Source organism: Peromyscus eremicus, chromosome 11 (genome assembly GCF_949786415.1).
Source record: "Peromyscus eremicus chromosome 11, PerEre_H2_v1, whole genome shotgun sequence".
In the NCBI taxonomy this organism is placed as follows: Eukaryota; Metazoa; Chordata; class Mammalia; order Rodentia; family Cricetidae; genus Peromyscus; species Peromyscus eremicus.
Genome location: NC_081427.1, coordinates 55468084 through 55495149, shown reverse-complemented (window position 1 = coordinate 55495149; position 27066 = coordinate 55468084). Strand labels below are relative to the sequence as shown.

The 27066-nt window shown below is 38.7% G+C and overlaps 1 protein-coding gene across 1 annotated transcript in view; it reads left to right on the top strand.

The window, feature by feature from the left end:
• Nucleotides 1-27066, top strand: part of Ankrd31 (ankyrin repeat domain 31) — a 163375-nt gene that overhangs the window by 108120 nt on the left and 28189 nt on the right. The window contains exons 18-23 of the mRNA XM_059276344.1: nt 2461-2623; nt 5522-5637; nt 7830-7917; nt 11305-11401; nt 18094-19084; nt 24631-24771. Coding sequence (XP_059132327.1) covers nt 2461-2623; nt 5522-5637; nt 7830-7917; nt 11305-11401; nt 18094-19084; nt 24631-24771 — 1596 coding nt within the window. The remainder of the gene's footprint in view (nt 1-2460; nt 2624-5521; nt 5638-7829; nt 7918-11304; nt 11402-18093; nt 19085-24630; nt 24772-27066) is intronic.

The window sequence follows — 27066 nt, the reverse complement described above, 5'->3', positions numbered from 1 at the left end:
TATATTAACTACAATTAAATAAACAAACATAAGCTAATAAAAGAACATATTTGGAAAATTATTAAAATATACTGTTGAATCTAGAATTATATACAACTATAACATGGAGTTTATGTCAAAAATGTGAGATTAATCTATGTTTGAAAGTCAATGTAATTTATCAAATTAATAGACTGAAAACATAGAAAATGCCTGATTATTTGGAAAGATGTGCCATGTTCACGGCTTAAAAGATTTACTGTTGCCTATATATTTGTTCTAACTAAATTAACACATAGATCCAATGAAATTCAAAATCTCAATAGAAATTCTCATAGAAATTGATAAGCTGGTTTTAAATTTACATGGAAATGAAAAGAGCTGGAAATAGCTGAAACAGTTTTGAAAATGCAGTCTTAGATAGTTCAACACTGTCTGTGGAGTGTAGATACTTATTCTGTACCTATAATAATAGAGGAATGTACATCAGGCCAATGTATCTTAACATTAGCACAATTGACATTTGAAGCTGAATGTTCTTTGTCATGGAGTGCTACCATGTACATGAATAGGTTGTTTAAAAGCATCGCTGACATCTGCCTACTCAATGCCAATAGCATCCACAACCTCCATTTGTGATAACCAAAAATGTCTCCAGACATTGCTGAATATATCCTGCTGAATACATCCTGGGGACAAAACCACCCCCAATTAAGAACCACTGAGTTTTATATACAAATCAATTGAACAGAATATAGCACGTAGAAATGTGGTCAGCTGATTTTTGAAACTGATACCAAGGTGAGTTGGATAAAGAGTTGAAATCTTGAGATTCCTATTTGCACATTTTTAAAAGCCTTTCACTGTATAAAAATTAACTTAAAATGGGTCATAAGCTAAATGAAAGAGTTAATTAAGACAACCTCCTTAAAATAAAAAACAGAAGAAAATTTGATTTTCAGGGCATGAGCTTTAACAACTGACTCTGGTAAGTTAGACTATGAAAATTAAAAACATTCTTCAAAGACATGAGCAAAATTAAAGAACAAGACTCTCAGATTAGGAGAAGCTGTATTTTCTAAGTCATATTTACAATAAATAGTAATTTCTGCTGGCTCAGTGGCTTCTAAATGTCTTCTTCGCCTCTATATCTGTATAAGCAGAAAGATAAAGACCTATTGTCACATAGTGTGCCTCCATTTTACCTGAATTCTGACCATATTTTTACCATCAAATGTTCCTCATGGTTTGAGTTACTGGCTTTTCTGTGCAAGTAGGATCGCTGGCTATTGGACAGCTTGACTCATACTTTATCTGATTGTTAGCTGTTCTTAATTTTGGTCAATTACAGACTTAATTACAACACACAACTTCTTTCAGATTTTTTACTTTATTTTCTGTGTGCCTGAGTGTATATGTGTACCACATGTATGAGCCTGTGGAAGGCGGATGGATCCCTGGAACCAGAGCTACAGACACTTGTAGCCACCATGCTAACATGCAACTTTTGTTTTAGTTTAGTTTAATTTTTATTACATTCATTTATTTATGTGTGGGCACTTGTAGGGTACTTATGGCATGTGCAGAAGTCCAAGGGCAACCTGTGGTAGTAGATCCCACGTATCAAACTCAGGTCATCAGGCTTGGCAGCAAGCACCTTTTGGCACTGAGCCAACTCTCCAGCCCCTCTAACACTCAACTTTGAGTTACTCAGAGTAACCTTATTTGTATTAGAAATGCTTTCTCCACAGAGGTCACAACCTCTTTGACTTGTTAAGTGCCACCTCCATCTTTGATATCTTGTGATCATAATTATCGGGAAACATTTCTATAGGGAGAATTTTAGAATTGGATATTAGGTTGGTAGTTTAATTCACCTTAATGCTCGTCCAAATGGAACTTCATTAAACTACACTGAATTGGTAACTTGCAGTAGAGTTTGTACTGTAATGTAGTCCTGAAGCAAAGCTTCCCATCTTCTTTACTCTGTCCTCCAGCACACTAGGAAGAACAATAGGACCGTATGAGAGACTCCACATTTGCATACAAGTGGCTGAATCTGCAGTATAAATCTGTGCTGTCCAGTACAGTAGCTGTGAGCTACATTTTGCTATTTGAATTAGAATTAATTTAATAAGGAATTCTGTTACTTAGTCATATTCACTGTGTTTCAGATACTCATCAGGGCATATATTGTTTGCAGCTACTTTTGGGAACAGAGAAAGTACAATTCTGGGCAGAAGTGATCTAGAAGTGGTATTACCTATGCTTGCCTCTTTACTGCAAGGAAGCAGCATACCATGTTTAATACTATTGTTTGTGTTTTCCTGTGAGAGCCAGCCAAGCCCAATCAAAGTTACGGTGACCATATCAAATGTAATTGAAATGCTTTATGTCGATACCGTGAAGAGATGTGCTTGGTGGTGGTGTCTTAAGATGAAAGCAGATATATGTAGGCATAACTGAAAAATTACCTTTCAGGCTGCTGAGATACTCCTAGAACATGGAGCAAACCCTAATCAGAAAGATCAGAAACAGAGGACTGCTTTGGAGGAGGCAGATGATGAGAAAATGAAAGAACTACTGAAATCTTACGGTGCTGTGGAGACCAGTAATGGAGATGAGATGGGCTCTGCAGTGACCGGTATGCACGTCAGCATTACGTCCTATTTTAGACAGATGTATAGCTCTCAAATCTTTGCATATATAGTGTAATTTATAAATAATATAATGTTATTTCCTAACGGGCACTAGGTGTCTCCCTCTCTTCCTTAAACTTAAATATCCATTATTTATTTCTAGAAATTAGTATTCTAGAATTTGATTTAGGGGTGGAGAGATGGCTCAACAGTTAAAAATACTGGATGTTCTTCCAAAGGACCCAGTTTGATTCCCAGCACTCACATGATGGCTGACAACCATCTATAACTCCAGTTCCAGGGTCTCTGGTGCTGTCTTCTGGCCTCTGTAGGCTACATACATGTAAGCAAAACACCTATACACATAAAATAAAAATAAATCTCTAAAAATAAGTAGAATTTATAAATCATTTATCACTATTAGTTTTTCCTTCCCTACTTTCCTTTTAAATTTTTATTTTTTAGTTCAAAGGATGCTATTTTATTAATATTGTCATAGTATTATATGAAATTTTTCCTTGATTTTTAAATTTCTATACAAATTTTCCCTGAGGGGCAGTGCAGTTAGGCATTTGTCTCATGCCTGAATCTTATAGTCCTTTTGGAAGATCAGTCTCTAGGTTCACAATCACTTCTGTGGCACACTGGATGCTTACATTTGTTGTCACTGGTCTTCTAGAAAGAGTGTCTTGGAAATGTCATCAGAAACCACCTATTTGGATGTCTCCGGGACTTGCTGGAGGTTGTGTACTTCTGTATCCTTACATATTATTATTCAGGAAGACACCCAACTGCCCCTTGAACACAGCCTAGCAATGCAGAACACTAGAGCATCAGCTGTTCATCTTAGGGTTGCTTGGCTGACTGGAAGCTGCAGTTTGTAGCCTGTACACCAAGGAAAAGGATCAACACTTACTGCTTGCTACAGGAGAGACCCAAATCCAAATTGGTTCCTACAGAATGTGTCCCACTCCCACACCATCATAAAGCTAGAAAACATGCAAGTCAAAATATTATTAAGTCTGAACTATTTATTTCTGGAAGAAGCAATAATAAACAAGTGACAAAACTATAATTTATTGATAAAATAACAAAGGATAATGAGCAGCTATTAACATTTTTATTACCCAAACAGTATAAACTAGTGGTGTTCAATTATGGAAGAAATTGGAGATTTAAGAACTATATATACGTTTAGGATTGAAGAGTAAATAGAACTTGGATGTGGGGAAAGGAATTCAGTGAAGAACCCTGTGGTACAGGATGGTGTGAGGAACGTGTGAGTGCTAGAGGCACAGGGCAGATGAGCTTGGTGTGTGCTATGTGAGAAAGGAGCTGTAGAGTATTTGAATGAAAGGCAGATTTATTCTGTCATCAAATCTTACACATTCAAAATTATGCCTTCCATAGATAAGCCTTTTCTTCCACAATTCTCTCATCTCCAGGACCTGGTGTTCGTAAGTGTAGTGTTAGGGATTGAGCCCAGGGATTATGCATGTGTATGTGAGGAAAGCCCTTATTACTAAACTGTGTTACCAAGTTCATATGATGCTATTGGATTGGAGTTACTGGAATGAAACACACACCAACTGCTAAACAAACATTAACCTCCCTACCTTTGTTATGAGATAGACAATTGAAACCAAGCTGCTGATTTACTTGTAGAAGTGCCAGAAAAGGGTGACATTACATCAAAGTCCTTGCAGCTAAGATTTCATTACGTTAAAATTTGTAATAATTCCTGAACTTTTTAGATTTATAATAAAAAGAATATTTCGAGAAAATGTATAGCTAGGCAAAAATGTATGGAGTTATTTTGCAATAGTTTTCTCTGTTTAAAGTGTTGAAAGAGAATTGTTTTTCCTTTTCCTCATGATTGAACCTTGACTCAGAAGAGACTCAGTAATGTATCTGCTCTTACTGTGGAGAATTCAGGAGTGAGAACATGTCTTCCCTAGCCTACCATGCTTCTCACCAACTTTTGGTTTTCAAGGGCAGATGATTCTCTGATGTGATTGGTTAAGACAAAGAATATACACTGTGTAATGATTTATTAGTGATCTAGATCATATGAAGGTCAAGGTTGGGACTCCTAAAACTCTTCTCTTTCTTGGGGCCTCAGTGTGTTTCTCTCCCTTTCTACAGCCATACCTGAAGATTCAGGCTGAGCTCAGCATACTGGGGAATCTTGGTGTTTGGAGATATTGGGACTCTGCTGTAAAGTGCTTTCTCTGTCCCTGTGTCTACCATTTCTCAAGTATATACTTCCTTGGTCAGGTTCCCAGAGGAATGAAGTGCATAAAGCAAATGGAGCATAGGGCAAAAGGAACCCATAATAGGAAAAGAGCCCAAGAGCCTACAGCGCAATGAATCAGAGTAGTCAGAAGCATGGACTTGGATTCAGATGACATCTACTTACAGTAACTAACTGTGATATTGGGAAATTTCCTAAGCTTCTCTGACATTTCACTTCTATAAGATTTCTAACAAAGCCGGGCGGTGGTGGCGCACGCCTTTAATCTCAGCACTCGGGAGGCAGAGTCAGGCGGATCTCTGTGAGTTCGAGGCCAGCCTGGGCTACCAAGTGAGTTCCAGGAAAGGCGCAAAGCTACACAGAGAAACCCTGTCTTGAAAAACAAAAACAAAAAACAAAAAACAAAACAAAAAAAAGATTTCTAACAAACTACCTATTTCAAAAGGTTCATGTGACTATTTGGATATTTAATAGGATGATACACCAGAAAATAATCTAGTATGTGATAAGTGCTTATAAAATGTTGCCATAGTTAATAATGAGAAGCTACCTAACATTAAGACAGTAATTGTAACCTTAACCCTTATCACAATTAAAACTGGTAAAACAACATTTTGAACACTCTTATTTTCTAACTTATTTTTAAAAGTAAAACGTCCTGCTCTCCGACCAAAAAGATGTAAGCCATGTACTTGTGACGATGAAAAAGCAATTGATTCTCCTTCGCCCTTCCATAAAGCGAAGAGAAGTGAAGGCCTTCCTGCGGTAAGTGACATGGAAGTCCTTTCATTCTTCAGCCTAGAAAATACCGTTCCTTCAACTAGTCAGCCATTGGACATTGACAGCAGTCTTTCCATTTTAAGGACACAGATTGAACATGGGTTTTTTATAACATCAATTGAACAGAATGGGTTAAGAGGATACACTCTGATTAGCTCTGTTGTCTGCACTGACTAGGGAAGTATAAATAAGCTGCTGTCCTTTCCACCCTGCTTGGCTGTTTGACTAGTTCTTTGCCCACAGAAAGTGCTACTATCCATTGTTTGATCATTCACTCCCCAAACTGTCCATGACATGTAGTTTATAGAAGACTCCAGATCCTGATAGAGAATGAGATGGCTACCTGGCTTAACTGCCTTGCCTTATAATGTTAGAGTTTGCTGTGAAAACCGTTAATAAAGGTAGATGTTTGCAAAAATAACCTAGCCATTGCTCAATAAATGATATTTATAGATAGATAGACTGATTCAATAAGACTGATATTTTCAGTTAAAAACCACTAAGTTCATTAGACATAAACTTAAGTAAGGTACCGTCTTCAATATTATTTTGAATATAGCTTAGTCCATTGTGTTGAAGATTGAGTACATCTACAATATAAGCAAGACAGGAAAGTCTTGCACAGATAATATCCTAAGGTAGATGTTTAGCCTGGGCACAAGTGTAGGTCTTCTGTTTGCTTCTGTAATCATAAACACTTCACCCTATAAAGAGATAGACCTTGGGCTTTTTGTTTATATGTTTTTCAGTTTCATATTTTATAGTTTTACTGTGATGCATTTAATAAATGGCAGTGCCAAGATTGTTTTACCCTGTCTAAAAAGACAGCCCACTGGGTAAAGGCCCTTGCCACCAAGCCTGACAACTTGAGTTCCATCCCTAGATCCACATGGTAGAAAGAGAGAACCAACTCCCAAAAGTTGTCTTCTGACTTCCACACATATGTGTGTGTGTGCACGTGCACACACACACACACAAATAAATAAAGTGTATACTAATTAAATGTTTTTCTAGATATTACCAAATAATTTTATTGTGTGTATTTTCCACATTCCTTGTAAACATAGAAAAAAATTTGGAGCAGTATACTTCAGAAGGCTTTGACATACAATTAAAATAATAAATATATATTGAGAATTTATGAAAAAATGGATAATATGAATCAGCACATCAGTCACTTATGCGTAACAATTATGTATGCAGGATTTTGGAAAGCATACACAAAAATAAAAAACATGTTCCTACTTATAAGAACTAATGAGAAAATGTTTTGTAAAGGCATTATATGGCTCTGAAAATAACAGAAGTTAAGTCAGTATGGATTATGTCAGGCAGAGGTTTTATGTATGAGATGGATTTTATAGAACAATAATAACCAATTTTTTGAGCTCTTAGTTTATAATAGTGTTATTCTTAACATTTGACATGAATATATCCTCTCGGCTCAGGCATAAGAGGAAGAGGAACCTGCTGCAGTCAGTCAGCTGGGAAGAAGTGAGGCCAGGAGCACACACAGGCAGGCTGGCTCTGGAGCCCACTTCGTGGTTCTTATAGGAGGGGGCCAGGAGCACACACAGGCAGGCTGGCTCTGGAGCCCACTTCGTGGATCTTACAAGAGGGGCCAGGAGCACACACAGGCAGGCTGGCTCTGGAGCCCACTTCGTGGTTCTTACAAGAGAGAGAGGGAGTGGGCAGTGAGCTGAGTGCATTTCAGGGAGGGAAATTCATGTCACCACAGGCACAGAGTAGGAGAGTTAAACCCCTTTCTTAGGCTTTTTGAGAGTAGTGTGTCATCTGTCTAGGACTGCGGGAGGGATTTTGATACTGTGCAGTGACAGTAACGAAGTCTTGAAGTGGACTTGTTGCATATATGATCATGAAGTAGTATGTGTTGGGTTTTTCCCTCCTCCCATATCTACAATTGTAAATGAAGTCCGAAATGATAATTTTTTTGTATGGTTCCTCCTTTTCTTCTGTTTTTCAGTAGATCCACTACATAAATCAAGATATATCTAAATGTGTTTTTCATGTCTTCAACATTCATTCATTTAAGGTTACATAAAACATGAGAACAAGGAGAGATGAGCTTTTAAGCTCCATATTATTTGTATTGGTCAGACTATCAGAAAGCACATCTTCCCTCTTATAATGGAATTCCTAATGTTTTTATCTGGCAGCATCAGACCATCAGTGCTATTCTACAAGATATAGAAGAAAAACAAGAAAACTTATTGCAGTTTGAAATAAGAAACTCTGAAGATGCAGGTAAATATGTACTTCTTATTTCAAAGTTCATAACAGCTGAAAGTATGAACTCTGTGTGAGTGTGTGTGTGTGTGTGTGTGTGTGAATGTGTGTGTGTGAATGTGTGTGTGTGAATGTGTGTGAGTGTGTGTGTGTGAATGTGTGTGAGTGTGTGAATGTGTGTGTGAATGTGTGTGTGAATGTGTGAGAGTGTGTGTGTGTGAATGTGTGAGAGTGTGTGTGAATGTGTGTGAGTGTGAGTGTGTGTGTGAGTGTGTGTGTGTGAGTGTGTGTGAGTGTGTGTGAATGTGTGTGTGTGGTGTGTGAATGTGTGTGAGTGTGTGTGTGTGAGTGTGTGTGTGTGTGTGTGTGGTGTGTTCCGGGAGGCATAGGCCATGGCACATATATGGAGATCAGAAGACAGCCTCAGGCATTTTTTTCCTCATCTTCCATCTTGTTTGAGGCAAGGTCTCTTTGTGGTTTGCCGCTGAGCTACGTACACCAAGCTAAGTGACCCACGAGCTTCCTGGTTTCTGCTGTCTCCACCTCTCATCTCTCCTTAGGTGTACTAGGATTATAGACACACAACCACACCTGGCTTTACGGGTGATTCTCGGGATTTGAACTTGGTTCTTCATACATGGCAGGTGCTTTTACCCACTGAGCCATTTCTCTAGCCCCACACAGACTTTTTAAAAATATATGACAGTACTTAAGGTGTTCCAAATTATAACAAAAGTCAGTAATACATACAAGTAGTTTATGAAATTTTTGACACAGACATTTCTATGCAAAGTCAAAATAGCATTGTAGTGGGTAGCCATTCCAGCTTTGATCTGGAAGTTCCAACCCCCGCTGAGGCTTCGGTAATTGTCACGCCTACAAGGCGGGGACAAGAGAGGACCCTGAAGACCCGAGATCTGGATGCGCCGCCTCTCTTGGTTCCTGGACCCTGGACGCTGGAGGTAGACCGAGCAGAGTTCTCCAGAGAACACCGCCGGACTGTGCTAGGTCTTCCCCAAACCCTGCAACCTACCTATCCCTTCATTTGTAAGTTACGCCACTAAATAAACCTCCCTTTTAACTACGTGGAGTGGCCTTAATAATGTCACCAATATAGCATGCATCATGTGAGAGACATTTCGAACCCTAACAATAAGTAAACAACTACTAAGGATATGTTCAGATGGAGGTGTGGCTTTAACCCAGGGGTCAGGAGTGTTGAGCTGGTTGCTCTTTGAATGCTGTCTTAGCTTTCCTGTTGCTGTGGTGAAAACATGCTTATCCCCTCCAGTATTGTCTCTGATAAGTAAGTACACCGTATTAATTTACATGTGAAATATCTTTATGTTCTTTCTTACAGCAACAGGCTGCATATTGCTACTGTGGTGTTATTTTTAATATCTGAAATTGAAAATTCAGTTAGAAAACCCAATGTGAAGGGTATGTGTATGATTTAAATGTCTTTAATAAACAATGTCAAATCTATTAAGCAAACTTATATCTAAATTTTTAATGATTTCACACATTTTGCCACGTTGTTAGCATATGCATCACCCCGAAACTAAACTAATTCTTCATTATAATATTAGAGAGATAGAAACTCCCCTGGGGACACTGGCCCTAGACTTTTCCAGCCATTTTGGTTTGCACAGGGAGACCCTGCGAACCTCAAACATCCAACTAATAGTTTTCCTAAGTTTGGTTAGCTAGGATGAAAAGGGGCAGCAGTTCAAGAAACATTAGCAAAGATCTAAGAAACAAATCCAAAAGCTAAATGAATGGCGGGTAGATTAAGAGGAATGTCATACATTAATTTAAGCCTTTAGATTCCTATTTGGGAATACGGATTTGGGCATAACCCACATTTATGTGTCATTGGAGCCCATTTAGGTTTCCTAGTGGCTTTACCCAGCAGATCTGCATAAAAAGGATGATTGGACCACGGGCCTGAGTACCAGGTGTCTGAGATGGTCTGCACTTGGCTGTGCTGGGGGGAGGTCTTTTGCTCCACTCCTTGGCATTCCTTTAAAAACCCTAGGGCAGAGACAGTTGGGACCCAATGGATTAGGATCCAGGCCCTCCTGAGGCTATCCTGTATTTTCTGTCTGTTTCTTTCCCCTCTTTACTTCTATCTAATATTTCCTGCTGCTCCTACTCAAAAGTACCCTGGGGACAAGTGGGGATGGGATGGTCCCCCACAATCTGTAAGCCTCTGGATCTAGGTCATTGCCAGACTCCTACAAGTGGTACTGTGTTGCTGTTTTCCTTTGGGTGTCATTTTCTTCTCCTTCCAGAAAATTCACCTTATACATCATCAGTGTAAGTTCCTTGAGGCCAGGAACCAAAATAATGTCTCAAGACCACAGATCCAAGATGCTTTGACCCTCTTTCACGGTTAGCACCCTGTAGTGCAGAAGATCATTTTTTAAAATTAAGAGAAAGTAGTGGAGTTATCTTTGAAACTTTGATTGAAGAAAAGTTGAATTCTTGAAGGATAAAAAGGAGAATCATGAAACTTTGCTCTTTAATTAAACCATGTTCCCAGGCTGATGGACAAACTATCAGTTTTGGGTTTTTTTGTTTTGTTTTGTTTTTGCAGAGACTAGAAACAAAGTTGCTTCCCATAGAAGTGGTCATTATTTTCTTTTCAGAGATCATGTTCTTTGTTCTAGAAATAATAAAAGTGATATATTGATGTCATGCACCATTTGCATCTGAGGATTCAGAATATCTTGCCGTGTTTTCACTGTATGTGGTTGACTCTAGGATTGTGTGGGAAAGCCTTGCTTTACGAAGTTGATAAACTTTTGAAAAGTAGTGTTAATAATTCCAGATTACAGTGGGTAACATTTTATTTAAGGAATAAATAAATATTCAACCACTTTAGCCAAAATAGTGAGCTTCAGTTTCAGTAAGGGACCGAGTCTCAAAAGTAAGGTGAAGCCAGTGAGATGCCTCGGTGCTTGCCGCACATGTCTGGCAACTCCACATGCCTATGCATGATACCTGTGTCTGTCTGCACATAGACAACTACATATATCACACATATGCAGCACCACCACATACAAGACAGACAAGAAGAGAAGAAAGCAAATCATAGAGAACAGATGAACCCCAGTTCCTAGAGCTTAAATCAATGGGGTAGCAGAATTAGAATTTAAGATGGACTATTTTTCTTGGTACAGTGTTCTTACCTGAACACCTCTGTGCATTTCATTAGGATGATATAATCAAATAAGCTTCAATTTAAGTATGTGGGCCACTTATATTAGAGAGTGGGTTGGGAATAATGAGTTTAAGCCCTATCTCAAAAAACAGCTGTCAGTAGGTCTAAACTTAGGTGAACAGATAAGCATTTGCCACTCTTCAATTAACTGACCTTTTATTTTATCATTGTGTCTCTAGAACAGTACATTGGAAAGATGTTAGAGATAAAAGAAGTTATGGATAATATACTTGCTCAACAGAAGACAGAAAGAGATGATCTAGCCAAAAAATACAGGTGAGTAGGGAAAAGGACTTACCCATTTGAATTTATAATGCCAGGGTTTAGGTTTGAAATGTTTCCCAAAGGCCCATGTGTTAAAAGCTTAGTTTCAAGCTTGGTGCTTTTGGGAGGTGATGGGGCCCAGTAGGAAGTTTTCCAGTTGTTGGGGGACAAACACTGGAAGAGTATGATGAAATGCTAGCCCCCTTCCTGTCTTTTGTATCTTGACCATGAGGTGAACAGCTTTGTTTTGCCACACACTCTTGCCATGATATGTGGCCTCACCTCAGGATAAGAACAGTAAGCTGGCGATGACTGAAACCTCTGAAAGTCTGACCCCCAAATAAAATGCAGGGATTTGTTAGTCAGCAGAAGCTGGGGGTACTCGTAGTCAGGCCAAGCATTGCTTTTATAAGTCTCTTATTACATCTGTTCTCTGACAGCATCATTTCTGTTTCTAGCTTCTAGCTTCTGAGGAAGGTCCTCACTAATTCCCATAGTGGTTGCACCAGTTTTCACTCCCAACAGTAATGCACAAGGATTCTTCTTTCCCTGTATCTTCTCCTGTATTGGTTGTCGTTTTTTTTTTAAAGTTTGTTGTTCTGACTAGGGTGAGGTGGAATCTCAGTATTTTAATTTGCACTTCCCTGGTAGCTAATGATGTTGAACATTGTTTGAAATTTTTTTTGGCCGTTTGTATTTCTTGTGTTGAAAAATCCTCTGTTCCAACACATGGTGCATTTTTTAAAACTGGGCTGTTTTCTTGATGCTTCGTTTATTTACTGCTTGTATATTGTAGAATTAATCCTCTGTTGGATGTATAGGAGGCAAATATTTCTCTCATTCTGTGAGATGCCTCTTCACTTACTCAGTTTCCTTTGTTGGACAGAAGGTTTCGAATTTTATGAGCTCTCATTTGTCAATTGTTGGCTGTATTTTCTGAAGGACTGCAGTCCTGTTTAAACAGTCTCTCCATATTTTTGTGCATTGTAAGGTACTTCCCACCTTTTCTGTAGCAGTTTCAGGATTTATGTTGCAGACTTTGATAAATTTGGAGGTGATTTTTGTACAGAGTGAGGGATGAGGATCTAGCTTCCTTCTACACACGGACTTCCAACTTTTCCAGATCAGGTTGGCCTGTGAGCATGTGTATGAGGAATTCTCTTGATTGTTAATTAATGGAGGAGGACCAAATCCAGTGTGAGCAACACCATTTTACGGGATGGGCCCTGAATTGTATAAGAGAGGAGAACGCTAATGAAAACCATGAGTATGTGCACTTCTCTCTGCTCTTCACTACGTATGTGGTGTCATCAACTGTCCCAAGCTCTTGCCTCTGTGAGATCCCAGCAATGATTTGCTGTGACTTGGAATTGTAGGCCAAATAAACCCTTTCTTCTCCTGTGTTGTCTTTTGCCTGGTTATTTGTCACAGTAACTAAGCTACTGAAATTTTCATTGATTCAATTTCAAGTTTTTATTAGCATGTGAATTAGGCTTCAGTATTTCATTTCTTTTTTTCTTTTTCTTTATTCTTCTCTCATACAAAACATCCCAACAGCAGTCTCCTCTCCTCCCACCCCATCCCCACTTTCACAGATACACTGCTCCTCCATTTCCTTCTAGGAAAGAGCAGTCCTCCCAGTGATATCAGCTGAACACGGCATAACAAGATGCAATAAAGACTAGGCATAAACCCTCTGGACGAGGAAAAGGGTCCCATGAGAAGAAGGGTCCTGTGAGCAGGCAAAATAATCACAGATACTCCCACTCCCATTGTTGCTGGGTCCTAATGGCTCCCTCAGGGGAGGGGGTGAGAAGGCGTGGAATCAATGACACATACCCTGGGAGTCAGGTGAAAGGTAAACAGCAGACTTGTTTATTCATCCACAGGGAAAGCCTTATATACCCTCCTCTCAGCACCCAGGCTGTGTCCCCATCTGGTGACATTGTGTAGTCATCCCTCATTGGCCAGGCATGATCAGGACCTCTGACAGTGCCTGTTGCTAGGTCCTCAGGCAGACTCCAGGTTGGCTCATAGGGAAGTATCTTATGTACATACCTTGGCAGCTGGTGTGAACCTTATCTTCCTGCATCCCATGAAACAAAATTTAGTTTTCTCTTTCATGATGGGAAGCACAGTTTCATAGGTTTTGGTATGTTGTTTTTTCATTTTCATTCAATTCTAAAATGTTTCAGTTTCCTTCTTGATTTCTGTCTTAACATGTTTTTCATTCAGTAGTGAGTTGTTCATTTTCCATGAGTTTATATACTCTCTGTTGATTATATCCAGCTTAATCTGTTGTGATCAGATAGGTTACAGGGTGTTACTTCAATTTCTTGTATCTTTTGAGACTTGCTTGTATCCAAGTATGTGGTCAGTTTTGGAGAAAATTCAAAGAGCTGCTGAGAAGAAAATATATTCTTCTGTGTTTTGGGTGAAGTGTTCTATAGAGATCTGCTAGGTCTGTTTGATTTTTGATGTTATTTAACTTCAGCATTTCTCTCTTTAGTTTTTTTGTCTGGGTGACTTGTTTATTGGTGACAGCGGGATATTGAAGTCACCCAAATCACTGTGTGAGAGTCAATGTGATTTTTAGGTGTAGTCGTGTTTCTTTTATATACTTGGGTGCCCTTGTATTTGATGCATAAATGTTTTGAATTGCAGTAATTTCTTGGTGGATTTTTTCCTTTGATGAGTATATAGTATCCTGTATATCTTCTGATTAATTTTGTTTGAAATCTATTTTGTCTGATGTTAAGATGGTTACACCCTCCTGCTTCTGGTTCCATTTGCTTTGAATACCTTTTTCTATCCTTTTGTTCTAAGGTGCTATCTATCCTTGATGGTATAGTGTGTTTCTTGAATGCAACAGAAAGACACATCCTGTTTTCTAATTCAGCCTGTTAGTCAGTGTCTTTCATTGGGAAATTGATACCACTGATATTGTTTATTGATTCCTGTTATTATTTTTTTTTTTTTGTTACGGTGTGAGTTCCCTCCTCTTTACTGCTGTTCTGGGATTATTCATTCATTGTGTCTTCTTGGGTGTAGTAACCTCTTCAGACTGAAGTTTTCTAGCACCTTCTTTTGAGCTGGATTGGTAGCTAGAAATTGCTTAAATTTGGCATTCTTATGGAATGTATTTCTTTATCCATCAATTATGATGAATATTTTGCTGAGTATAGTCTGTACTGGCATCTGTGGTCTCTCAGAGTTTGGAAACATTTGTCCAGGCCCTCTTGGCTTTCAGGGTCTCCATTGAAAAGTCAAATGTTTTTCTAATAAGTCTGCTTTTATATGTTACTTGGTCTTTTTCCCTTGTAGGTTTTAATATCCTTTTTTGTTATTGTTGTTCTGTGCATTTGGTGTTTTTATTATTATCTGTCGAGAACAATTTTATTTTTGGTTCTATCTTTTTGGGTTTCTGCTTGCTTTTTTGTTCCTTGATAGGCCCCTCTTTCTTTAGATTAGGAAAATTTTCTTTTATGATTTTGTTAAAAATGTTCTCTGTGCTTGAATTTTTTTTTTTAGATTTAACATTTCTTTGACTGCAGTATCCATTTCTTCTACCTTGTCTTCAACCTAAGATTCTCTCTTCTGTGTTTTATACTCTGTTGGTGAGGCTTACCTCTGAGCTTTTTGTTTGACATCCTAAATTTTTCATTCCAGTTATATTTCAGTTTGAGTTTTTGTAGTGGTTCTATTTCTTTGTTAAATTCTACTTTCATGGCTTGAATTATTTTTATTGTTTATTTAACTATGTGTTCGTGTTTTCACAGACTTCATTATCTTCTTTAAGATTCTTGAACATATTCATAATGGTTATTTTGAAGTCCTTATCCTGTACTTCAGCTATAGTGCCTTTCTCAGGGCCAGTTGCAGTAGGGTTACTGACTTCTTCTGGGGACATACTGTCTTGGCTATTTATGATTGTGTTTTTGTGTTAGGATCTATGCTCCTAGAGTTAGAATGTTTGAGGTGTTTCTTGGTGTTGATGTCTAGTTCTGCCTTTGTTCCAGTCTTCGGTTGCTGTCGCCTTCTTTAGATACTAGGCAAGAAGTGTGGCTGTTGCCTTCTTCAGATACTAGGCAAGAATTGTGGCTGTTGGTCCCTGGTAGAGTGCTTCTGCAGGTCAGTGGGTGGCAGAGGTGTGTGGAGATGGGCTAGGAGGAAGGGCTCAGAGAGGTCATGGGAAAGATGTGCTGGGGTGGAGGTAGTGTCTGCACCAAGAGGCAGAGTCACCAGGCAATAAATACAGGTAGGGTGGGAGGGGCTCCTGTAAGCAGACAGATACAGAGCTGAGAGTAAGTCTAGAGACAGTGTAATGACGACAGGAAAGATGAAAATTTCCCACCTGAGTTCCATCCCAGAGTGGCCCCTGGGGGCCCCTTGTGGAAAGTATTTCTGAGGATAGTAGGTCGACACCAAGGAATGCAGATGGCCTAAAAGGGAAGCTGAGAGGGTTTGCAGGAAGCATCTAATCTTTGGAGTCTGCACCAAGAGGCAGAGTCCCCAAGGAGTGGCCATTGGGTGGGAGGAGGAGCTCCACAGGGCAGGCTGCAGTAGGACTAACAATAAGTGTGGACAGACAGGGATGAAAGCTTAATCTTCCCTTATTCCTTGTTCTTTCCTGTGTAGTTTTCCCTACACTATCAAGCAAGTGAACTTTTGTCAACTGAGGAGAAATTGGCTATAGGCCATTTTAGGAGATTTTGAGCATCTCCTAGCTTCAATTCTCCTTTATTGTCCTATGGTAAACAGTGTACCTGGGATTGTGAAATGTTCCCATTCATTTGAAGTTTCAGGTGTCTAAATCACATTGTTGCTGTAAGATTTCAGTCTTGATATGGATGATCTAAAGAGAATACTTTTATGTTTTGTATGAATTCCTTTATATACATAGTTTTAAACATGATATTATTATTTTCTTCTTTATCTAACACATTGTGTCCTATGCTACTGTTGTGTGCCAGTCTCTTCTTACTGTCCTCCTTATATACTAGTACTATTATCACAGTCTGTGTTCAATATCAGCTGTAGATGAACAGCCTTATTAAATAAGAAACACAGAGTCAAATGCAGAGTTAAAAGCCCAAGAGGTCAGAGCAGTAGCTGAGAGCTGAGCTTACCCTTCACTGCCGATGCTGTCCTTCCTCTCAGCAAGAGCGCTACTTCCTGTGTATCTGTCCTTTTATAGACTTTCTGTTCTGCCTTCTCATTGGTTGTAAACCCAACCACATGACCTCCTCGTCACTGCCTATCTGTACAGGCCTGCAGGTCTTCTATGGTTGGTATTGAGATTAAAGGCATGTGTCTCCATGCTGGTGGTATCCTTGAACACACAGAGATCTGCCTGTCATGTGATCGGGATTAAGGGCGTGTGCTACCACTGCCAGACTTCTGCTATGGCTTGCTATCAGCTCTGACCCCCAAGCAACTTTATTTATTAACATACAAATAAAATCACATTTCAGTACAAATAAAATATCACCATAATCAGCACCTATGAACTTTGTTAGAAAGGCAAGATATTTCTATAATGCTTTTTCTTAAAACATTGTCTCTTAATATATAGCCTGTAGATCCCTGGTAGATCCTTGAGACCATTTTATGTGAAGGTAAAGCTATGTTTTATAATAATAAGATGTTTTTCATTCTAGTTCACTTGTCAGTGTCCAGTAGAATTTTCCCAAAGGCCACCTGCTAGCTAATAAAATATTTGGTTTTATATCCTTCTTTAAAATTTTTCTGTTTTAATTCTCAAATAATAGTCATAGATACAGTCTGTACAAACAAAAGCTGTTTGGGTTCCTCAAGAGTATGTATAAGTTCTGAGGCCAAAAAGTTTGAGAACCAGTGAAGCCAAGGTCAGCGAGGGATTTGTGCTTAACCAAAAGACAAATGTGGGGGTGAGATGAGTCACTTCCTCTACCTTATTCTTCAAGATACTGAAGTCTTAGAGTTGAAGCTTGAAAAAAACCTCAGGACAGATTCACAATACAACTATAGTAAATATTTAATGAACTAATCAATCTCAAGTCTCATTGAAGTATGATTATTCAAAAAACAGTGTTGTTACTCTAGAGCTAAGAGAACCTGAGTAGAACTTACTCCCCCATGTACCTTTCTACTGTAAACTAGGTGATCAAACTGAAAATTAAGTGACAGTAGTCTATTCAGGCACCAATCGCTACCTTCTAACCAGTACAGTATAGATTACCCAAGTCTTTCCTTTTTGAGTTCACTCAAATTATGTTACATTCTAAAATAAAAGGCAAACTGAGGCTGGAGAGTTGGCTCAGAGGTTAAGAACATTTGTTGTCCTTTCAGAGGATTGGGGCTCAATTCCCAGTACCCACATGGATACTCAAAACCATCCATAACTCCAGTCCCAAGGGATCTGTAACTCCAGTCCCCGGGCATCCAAAGCCTTCTTAGGACCTCTGGCACCAGGTATGAATGTGGTGCACATATATCACTCAGGCAAAGCACTCATATACATAAAATAGTAAAAAATAAATTCTAAATTTTTAAAGGCCAACTCACATTAAATAAGTGTCAGTTTTCTTGCAAAGGAAATGTATATCTCAAAGATAGACTTTATTTACTCAAAGCTGACTCACAGTAAGAGAGAGAGAGTATCTTTAATATCAAAAAGTCTATGAAGAAAATTTTCTGTTAACATTTTTTCCTTTTTCTTCTAGGGTATCCATGGAGTCATTTAAGCACGGGGCCCTGAGAGAACAACTGGCCAACTTGGCCACAAGACAAAAGAGTCTTTTAGTTGTGGCAAAGAAGCAGAAAAAAATAAGACTGAAAATTCAAAACTATAAGAATGCCATACCATTTTCTGGTGTTAGTTTAAGGAAGCTTCCGTGTAGCTCAGACATCTGTAGTGAGAAGAAGAGCCAAGAGTCTCCTCGTCTGGAAAACTCAGTCCATCGCCAGGCAGGCCCACTGTCTCCTGTCAGTAGCAACATGGAAGAAACACAGTTGTCTGTGGACATCCAGAAGGACAGCCAGGACCGTAGCATTTGTTTAAATGCAGAAGCAATGAAAAGAGGGGAATTCCCTGGAAGTGAGATGAGTTCTAAACGGAGCGTCCAGGATTGTGCCTTGGATGGGTTATTGAAACCCAGACACGCAGATGGCACTGAGAAAATGGAATTATCATCCCAGCCTGTTGCTTTTATTCCTCAAGCAGGAAATTCACAAGCAGAAAATAGTTTGACAGAAACTGTGGTCAAAGGCTATGGACTTGATAGTTCTCCTGCAGTGACTGGCACTATAAATATTTCAGAAGATAAAAGTGTATTTTCCCAAAATGATGCCTGTCCACCACCTGTTCCTCAGAATCAGGACCTTTCCTGTTGTAATCCAAAAAGAAGAAACAAGAAAACAGTTTCCCCACAACCATCTGGGGGAGCATCAGAACCTCTGGCTCATCAAGTGATTGCTGTCTTAGACACTGATACTGTGCAGCAGACAAAGCCATGTCTTAAAAAAACAGCTTCTGTTGTTTCCTATGCAAACAGCATTCAGAACTCTCCTTCCTCTGGGTCTGCCCATCCACATTCTATTAAAAAGCCTTCACACCACAGCACAGCTCCTAAAAAGAAAAATGTGCAGCTGAAAGATTTGATATTACTTGGAAAAATTAATCCAGGAAACGACATTCTGGAATTCAAAACACAGGTATTTTTTTCTCTAAAGTCTTGCAAATTTTATAAGCAGTGTTGGTGTAGCATAGTATAGGCATATAGAAATATGCCTATATTATGATTTGGTGTGCTGTCTAAATGTAGGGACATACTATATTCTTAGGAAGAAAATCCACACCTTCTTCTGGAATTTCCCTGATAGATTTTAGTCATAAGCACCTTTGGGTTCTCAACTCATCCAGTTATATTGTAGCAGAAAGGATTTAAGAGTAAAGATAGGAAATGGGAGCTGAAGCCATCCCTAGGGATGTGCTAATTTGTCTTCCATAGGTGTTCAATTTAAGACCAGACTTGAAGTTTCAGTAAGAAACTCAATTAAAAATATAGTATATGCATAATCCCAGCACTTAGGAGGCAGAGGCAGGCAGATCTTTGTGAGTTCGAGGCCAGCCTGGTCTATAGAGCGAGATCCAGGAAAGACGCAAAGCTACACAGAGAAACCCTGTCTCAAAAAACAAAAATACATAAATAAATAGATAAATAAATAAATAAATAAATAAATAAATAAATAAATAAATAAATAAAAATAAGTTGTATCAGTTCCTTGGTGGAATCTTTGGGGTTGCTCAAGTATACTATCATGTCATCTGCAAATAGGGAAAGCCAAGGCTAACATGTGGTGATCCTCCTGCCTCAGCCCTCCAAGTTCTGGGATTACATGTGTGACCTACCATGCCCAGGCCCATTCATATTTTCTAATTTGAATAACTAGTTGGCCCAGCAGCATATGTTGAAAGAGGCATCCTTGTTCCAATGAGTTGCCTTTGAGTCTCTTTAAAAGGTCAGCTGCTCATATGTGTGTCTATTTCTGGACTCCTCATTGTTTCGTTATGTATTTGTCTATCTTCATATTAATAATAAACTGCCTTGATTACTGTTGCTGTATAATAGTTAATGCTATATATTAAGTTAATACTAGCCTTCTAATCATGTTCTTTCACAAACATATTTGGCTATTTTAAGTCACATATGAAGTTTAGGATGAATTTGTCAGTTTCTACTACTAAAAAAGCTGTTATTTTAATTGATATTTCATTAAATCTGTGGGTTAGTTGGGAAGGAAATGGCATCTGAGAAGTATTGTTTTGTTAAGACCATGAATGGAGTATGTCCATTCATTTACTTTGGTCTTTGATTTTTCTCAAAGTAGGGGTAACTCACTTTTCAACAAGTCTTTCTTATCTTTTATTAAGTTTGTCTATAAATACTTCATATCTTTTTTTTGGTTTGGTTTTTTGAATCAGAGTTTCTCTGTGTAATAGTCCTGGTTGTCATGGAACTCACTCTGTAGCCCAGACTGGCCTCAAACTCACAAAGATCCTCCTGCCTCTGCCTCCCAAGTGCTGGGAGTAAAGGTATGCCCCACCACCCCACTCCACCCTATTAATATTTCGTATCTTAATAACATTAGTTATCCAGGCTTTAAAATTTCAATTTCTAGTTGCTTATTACTTATTACTAGTTGCAAGAAATTGACATTTGGATATTGAAATATTTTCCTACAACTTGGTTAAGCTTACTAGTTATAGGATGTGTTTGGAAATTTTATTGAATTTGCTTTGTAAATTATCATATGGTTTAGTAACAAAAGATAGGGCTTCTGTCTGTCTTCTTCTTCTTCTTTTTTTTTTTTTTTTTTTTTTTTTTTTTTTTTTTTTGTTACCTGACTGCAGGGAACAAATTGGATGGCAATAAAGGAACAGGAGCAGACAGACTTCTGTTTCCTAAGATGGTTTCACTGTTAAGAATGTGTGAGCTCTAGATTTTTTAAAGATGTTTTTCATCAGCCTGAAAAAGTTCTCTTTTACTCATAGTTCTTTGGGTGTTTTCATCAGGAAAGGGTGTTGGATTTTGTTTAATGCTCTATATGAACTTATTGGGAGGGACCCCGTGGGTTATTTTTGTTCTATTGATACTGCAGTGCAAGAAAACAAACAAAAACCGAAGCTCTCATCTTGAAGGGAGTATGACACAGTTTATTCTGGAGCCATTCTGAGTGACCATGGCCCGGGAACATAGATTTAGGTTAACTCAAATTCCATGTCCCAACGTGGAAGCAGTTTTGTGAAGCTTGATAGTTTTACAGAACAAGAAAGCTGAAAATCAAGGCAAATTTAGAACACATGGGTGGGTACATTGGAGAGGCAGGCACGGCAAGATGGGGGAAGCTTTTCTACAGGCCCAAGATGCCGTCTGAGCTTTGGGGTTGGTGGAAGCTAGTGATCTGCTAAGTTGATAGATTCCCAAAGGTTTCTGTCTATTAGTCACGGGATCTTGATTCTGACACAGAGGTGGACAAGGAATGGCTATTCAGGGGCTAAAGCTAACCCAAGATAAAGTAATTAGCCTTTGGGCCTGCAGCATTCCAACTTCTCCACATCACTGCCGTTCTAATCCACCAGTTTCTGCAGACACAGCTTGCCTCCAGGAGTTCTCGTTCACAATATGGTATATAACATTAGTTGACTTTTGGATGTTAACCCTTGCGTTCTAGAGATAAATTCCATTTGGTTGTGGTGTAGGATTCTTTCATGTGTTGTTGGATTGGATTTGCCAGCATATGTTAAAGATTTTCTCTATCCACATGCACTAGAAATACTGGATGTTATTTATGGTTTTGGTCGGAGTAACACTGGCCTTATAGCATGAGTTCACAAATGCTCCTCTCTCCTGACTTGGAAAAGTTTGTGAAGTCTTTTTAACTTCTTCACAGCATTAAGCAGTAAAGGCATTCATATCTGGGCTTGTCCTTGTGAGTGTTTTGTTACTATTTGCTTGTTGCAGGTGTTTTTAGATTGTCTGTTTCTTCTTGGCAGTTTTGGCAGTTCATGTATTTCAAGGAATTTGCTAATCTAATTTATCAGCATATAGTTATTAATAGTATTCCCTTACAGCTTTTTATTTCTGTAATATCAATATTCGTATCTTCTTTGCTTTTGACCTTCATCATTTGACTTGTCTCACTTGACTTTCTTAGTCATCTAGCTTAAAGGTTTGTCGTCCATATTTTTAAAAAGAAACTTTATTTATTGCTTTTACTCTAAAGCTTTTTATTATCTATTTTGTTTTTACTTTAATAGTTTACTTTTTTAATTACTTGTTTCCTTCTGCTGTGTTTCTAATCTTTAAGGTTAAGACATTGAATTGATTTTCTTTTTTAGTATTATCATTATATTTATAATTGCAAATATTACTCTACTAAGTGTGGTAGACATGTTTGTAATCCCAGTACTTGATAGACTGAAACAGGAGGATGGTATGTTCAAAACTAACCTGAACTACATACTAAAACCGTCTCCAACCCCTACCCTGCGCCAAAAAAGAATACCCTGTTGCCCACTGCTTTTGCTGCATCCCTACAATTCAATATGTTATGTTTTTAACCATTTTAGAGTATCTGTGTGTGTGTGTGTGTGTGGTGTGTGTGTGTGTGTGTGTGTGTGTGTGTGTGTGTGTGTGTGTGTGTGTGAGAAACCATGGATGCCAGAAGTCAGTGTCAGGTGTCTTCCTCTGTTGCCATCGTCTTTTTTAAAAGACAGGGTCTCTCACTGAACCTGGAGCTCACTGTCTCTTCTAAACTGGCTGGCCAGAGAGCCACTAGGATCCATCTGCCCTACCCCACTGCTGTGTTATAGATACAACTAGCTTTTGTGTTGATGCTGGGATCTCTGTGTATCCTTTGGGCCATATCTCAGGTATTTTCTAATTTGCAATTTGATTTATTCTTTGATTCACTAGTTACTTAGGATTATGTTGTTTGATTTTTATTTAATGGTGAGCTTCCTGGTTTTTTTCTGTTAATAATTTCTACTCATATTCCATTGTGGTTAGAGAACATATTTATGTTATCCCACTCCTTTTTAAACTTTGTGAGGCTAGTTTTATGGTTTACCTAGCAAGTGTCCTCTCCTAAATAATGTTCCACAGGCAATACAAGGAATAACTATTCTGCCCTTAAATGGTTTTCTTTTTCTTTCTTTTTTTTCCTTGTTTTCTTTTGCAGTGCTAACGACTGAATGTAGAGCCTTGTATATAATATGCAAGGCAAATGATATACCACAGAGCTATATCACCAGCCTTTGGTGTTATGGTTTTGTTATTTTTATTTTAGCTTAGGCTGGCCTTAAACTCACAATCCTCCTTTCTCAGCCTCCTGGGTGCTGGGATTATAGATGTGTACCTATTTAAGTAGAGGTTTCTGTATACCCTTGCTTAGTGTTCAATTTTATGGTGGCTGAGTCTTATCTTCTCACGTTGATATTCTGCTGTTTGATCTTTATACCTTCTGGTTAAAAGTAAGACACTGAAGTCTTGTACCATTTATGTTAATTTTCTGTTTTTCCCTTAAGTTTACTTCCTGTGTTTTGGAGCTCTTCTGGATTTATGTACATGTGTGCCTATCATTGTTATATCTGCCTGATGCAGTAACCCTTTTATTATTGTATCATGTCTATTTCTAGTAACTTTTGGTTTAAAGTATTTATGATATTAGTGTAGCCTTTCCATTTTTCTTTGCTTTTTGTTTGTATGATATGCTTATCCATCTTTTAATTTTTAATTTACTTATTTCTTTTTTTTGTTTGTTTTTTCGAGACTTATTTCTTTTAATATGAAGTCTGTCTCTTATATTATATAGTTGGGTCTTATTCATTTGATCTAGTCTAACAACACCTGCCTGTTGATGAGCTATTTAAACAAGTTAGTATTGTTAATATTGTTGGATTTGCACCTGGTAAGTTTTATTGGATCCTATACTGCAGCTTGCCTCGTGAATGCTGGATATCTTTACATTCTTAAAATTATTGGTAAATTTGTTGCATAATATAGTGAAGTTGCTTAGAAATTCTTTGACCTTTTGAATTTTTTTAAAGTTTTGTTGGAGCAGTGTGAAATCTAGGACTAATTATTTTTTTCCTACTGATTGAAGATTTTTTGATGAAAGTTTCTGATGACACCATCACTGTTGAGGTTTTCTAGTTTTATGGTGAAGAAGAACATTAGTTCCTGTCCTGTAAGAGTGCTGGCTGTCATTTCCTCCGGTCCTTTCACATGGTCCTTTTGTTTTCATTCTTAGCCAATTTGATAATTTCCTCTCCTACAAATGTCAATTACTATCTCGCTGAATCCTTCAAGAGGAGCCTGTGAAGAGCTGACGATTTCTCTTCATCTGACTCTGCTGCAGTACTTTGCCCTGCCGTAGCTCCTGTAACTCTAGACTCTTGCCTGGATTCTTCTTTCCTGCCAGATCTGTGATCTGGACACCTGGACACTAGGCTGAGGCAGTGGAGTCTCCCCTCCCACACACATTACGTTCTTACTTCTCAGTGTTCAGTGGACGTTGTTTTGCCTGATATCTGGCATTTTACAAACCATTGTATGTATATTTTGTTGGGTTTTTTGGGGGGCGGTGGGGGGATCAGATGTTATAGTAAATCTGACCTCTCTTATTTCATCATAACCAGAAACAAAAGTTCACACATTTCAACAATTGTTTATCTTAATTTTTGTTTTTCACTTCAGGAAACTACCCACAAAGCCAGTATTTTATTGAGTGGTAAACTTAAGGTAGAAAACGGGCAGATTTACCAGAACCCAGTTACCTGGCTCAAGGATCTTCTGGGTGGTGGCAGTTATGTGACCTGGGATTATGCTTGGAGTAAGGTGAGTAATTTTTAAATTTAACTTCATAATGAAATAGAAAATATTTATTTTTTTACTTTCAAACATCTCTAAAAGAAACTTGAAAGATTCCTGATTTGTTTTCTATCCCTGCATGTGTCTCCTGTGATGTGCTACATCTCCTTTCCTACTGAATCAAGACTTGATGAAATTTTCTGATGATACCATTAGTGCTGAGGTCTATTTGCCAGAATTCCCAAGGACATGTAGCACAGTTGACTGCACCCCTTCTTTGCTTCTTTAATCTACTCTCAGAAGCTTCATCACACCTATGCTCCTCGTTTTCCCTCCCAAGAAGTTTCAGTTTTCTGAATCCATATAGAAAATTGGGACCATGAAGTAGCTGTGCTATTATTGGTGTAATGAAATGAAGCCAGAATCTTCCCCTGAGTACTAAGGGAGTGGGCAAGAACCCTAAGGCTTACAGACTTCACAATACACTTCACTTTTGAACATGGCACTATCTTCAAATCACGCAATTATTTTTCTCAGACTAGAGAGATGGCTCAGGGATTAAGAGCACTGCCTGCGCTTCCACAGGTCCTGAATTCAATTCCCAGCAACCACATGGTGGCGCACAATCATCTGTAATGAAATCTGGTGCCCTCTTCTGGCCTGCAGGGATACATGCAGGCAGAACACTGTATACATTGGATGGATGGATGGATGGATGGATGGATGGATGGATGGATGGATCTTTAAAAAAAGATTATTTTTCTCATTTTCACTTAAATGTCTAAGGCTTAATAGCTTGACTACTAATTTATTGCTGGCTTCTGAATTACAAGCCCAGTTAGGATTTCACTGCTTTAAGAACCATTTTACCATAGTTGACCCAGACAAGTATGCAGCATCAGATCATCCTGGGCTGGATAGTTTGTCCACCCGGTAAAAGCTAAAGTCATGTGAGAGCTGAGAACCTCAATTAAGAAAATGCTTCCATAAGATCTAGTTGTGGGCAGGCCTCTAGGGCATTTTCTTAATTAATGATCAATGTGGGAGGGCCCAGCCCATGGTGGGTGGTGCCATCCCTATGCTGGTGATCCTGGGTTCTATAAGAAAGCATGTTGTGCAAGCCATGGGGAGCAAGCCAGTAAGTAGTGCCCTTCTATGGCCTCTGCATCAGCTCCTGCCTGCAGGTTCCTGCTTTGTTTGAGTTCCTGTCCTGACTTCCTTTGGTGAAGAACAGTGATGTGGAAGTATAAGCCTAATAAACCCTTTCCTCCCCAGCTTACTTTTTGGCCATGTTTCATCACAGCAATAGAAACCCTAAGACACTGCCATTATCTTCCAAAGAACAGATGATACATCTAAATTCCACTAGCCACTTCAGTAAGCCTCAAAGCACAAATGAACAGGGGACAGCTTCTTATTTTTGTCCAGCCTAGCTCCTCCTACCCTCCCTCCTAGCTCCTGCTGTGCCCCAACTCTGCATTCTTCTAGACCATTATAAGAGTAGTTTTAGTAATGTTTTAGTTTTCACTTGTATCAGCATATTTTGGATTTTGTACATTAAGTAGCCTGACTGCCATGCCTTCCCCTCTCTTCTCCACCAAAGGGTTAGGGCTCCCTCACCCCATCCCACCACCACCACCCAGGAATCACCATGGTATCTACTTTCAGTTCATCCTTAGTCTTTTTGCCGAGTCCTTTTCATGGATGCATAATTCATTACAAATGTTAGCAGTTAGCATCTTAATAATCCCTTTCATTTCAGTGATTTAAAAATTATAGTAGATTACACTCTTTGCTGACACAGAACCTTTCCTCATATCTTGAATCTGGCAGACTGCTCGGCTTTGGTCTTTTGACTTCAGCCTGCTCGTGTTACAGTGTACCTAGTGAGGACTCACTTTCCCTGCTCTTTTCCTTATTGGAACTACTGTTTCCTGCCTTTGAATTGCTGACTATGACATGCTCTTGTGCTATATTTGTATGCCTCATTGTATAGCATCTTGCTCCTGATAATTTCTTACCAGCCGCATCAGATAGTCCTGTGGTTTAGCACCCATGTATGTGATAGTGAAGCAAATGCAAACGTGGGCACTAAAAACAGGACAGGCCTTGGTGGGAGGTGTTTCTCCAGATTATGACCAGCCTTAGATTACTTTTTACAGATTGTTAAAAGGAAAGAAGCAGCAGAGTGTTAACACTTCTTACGGGGCACTCACACTTTTAGTAACTGCCCAAGGCTAAGAGATATGACTTCTATAGGGCTGTTTTTTTGTTTTTGTTTTTTATAACAGTTTACCATAAAAACCTGCTTCTTCGGGCTCT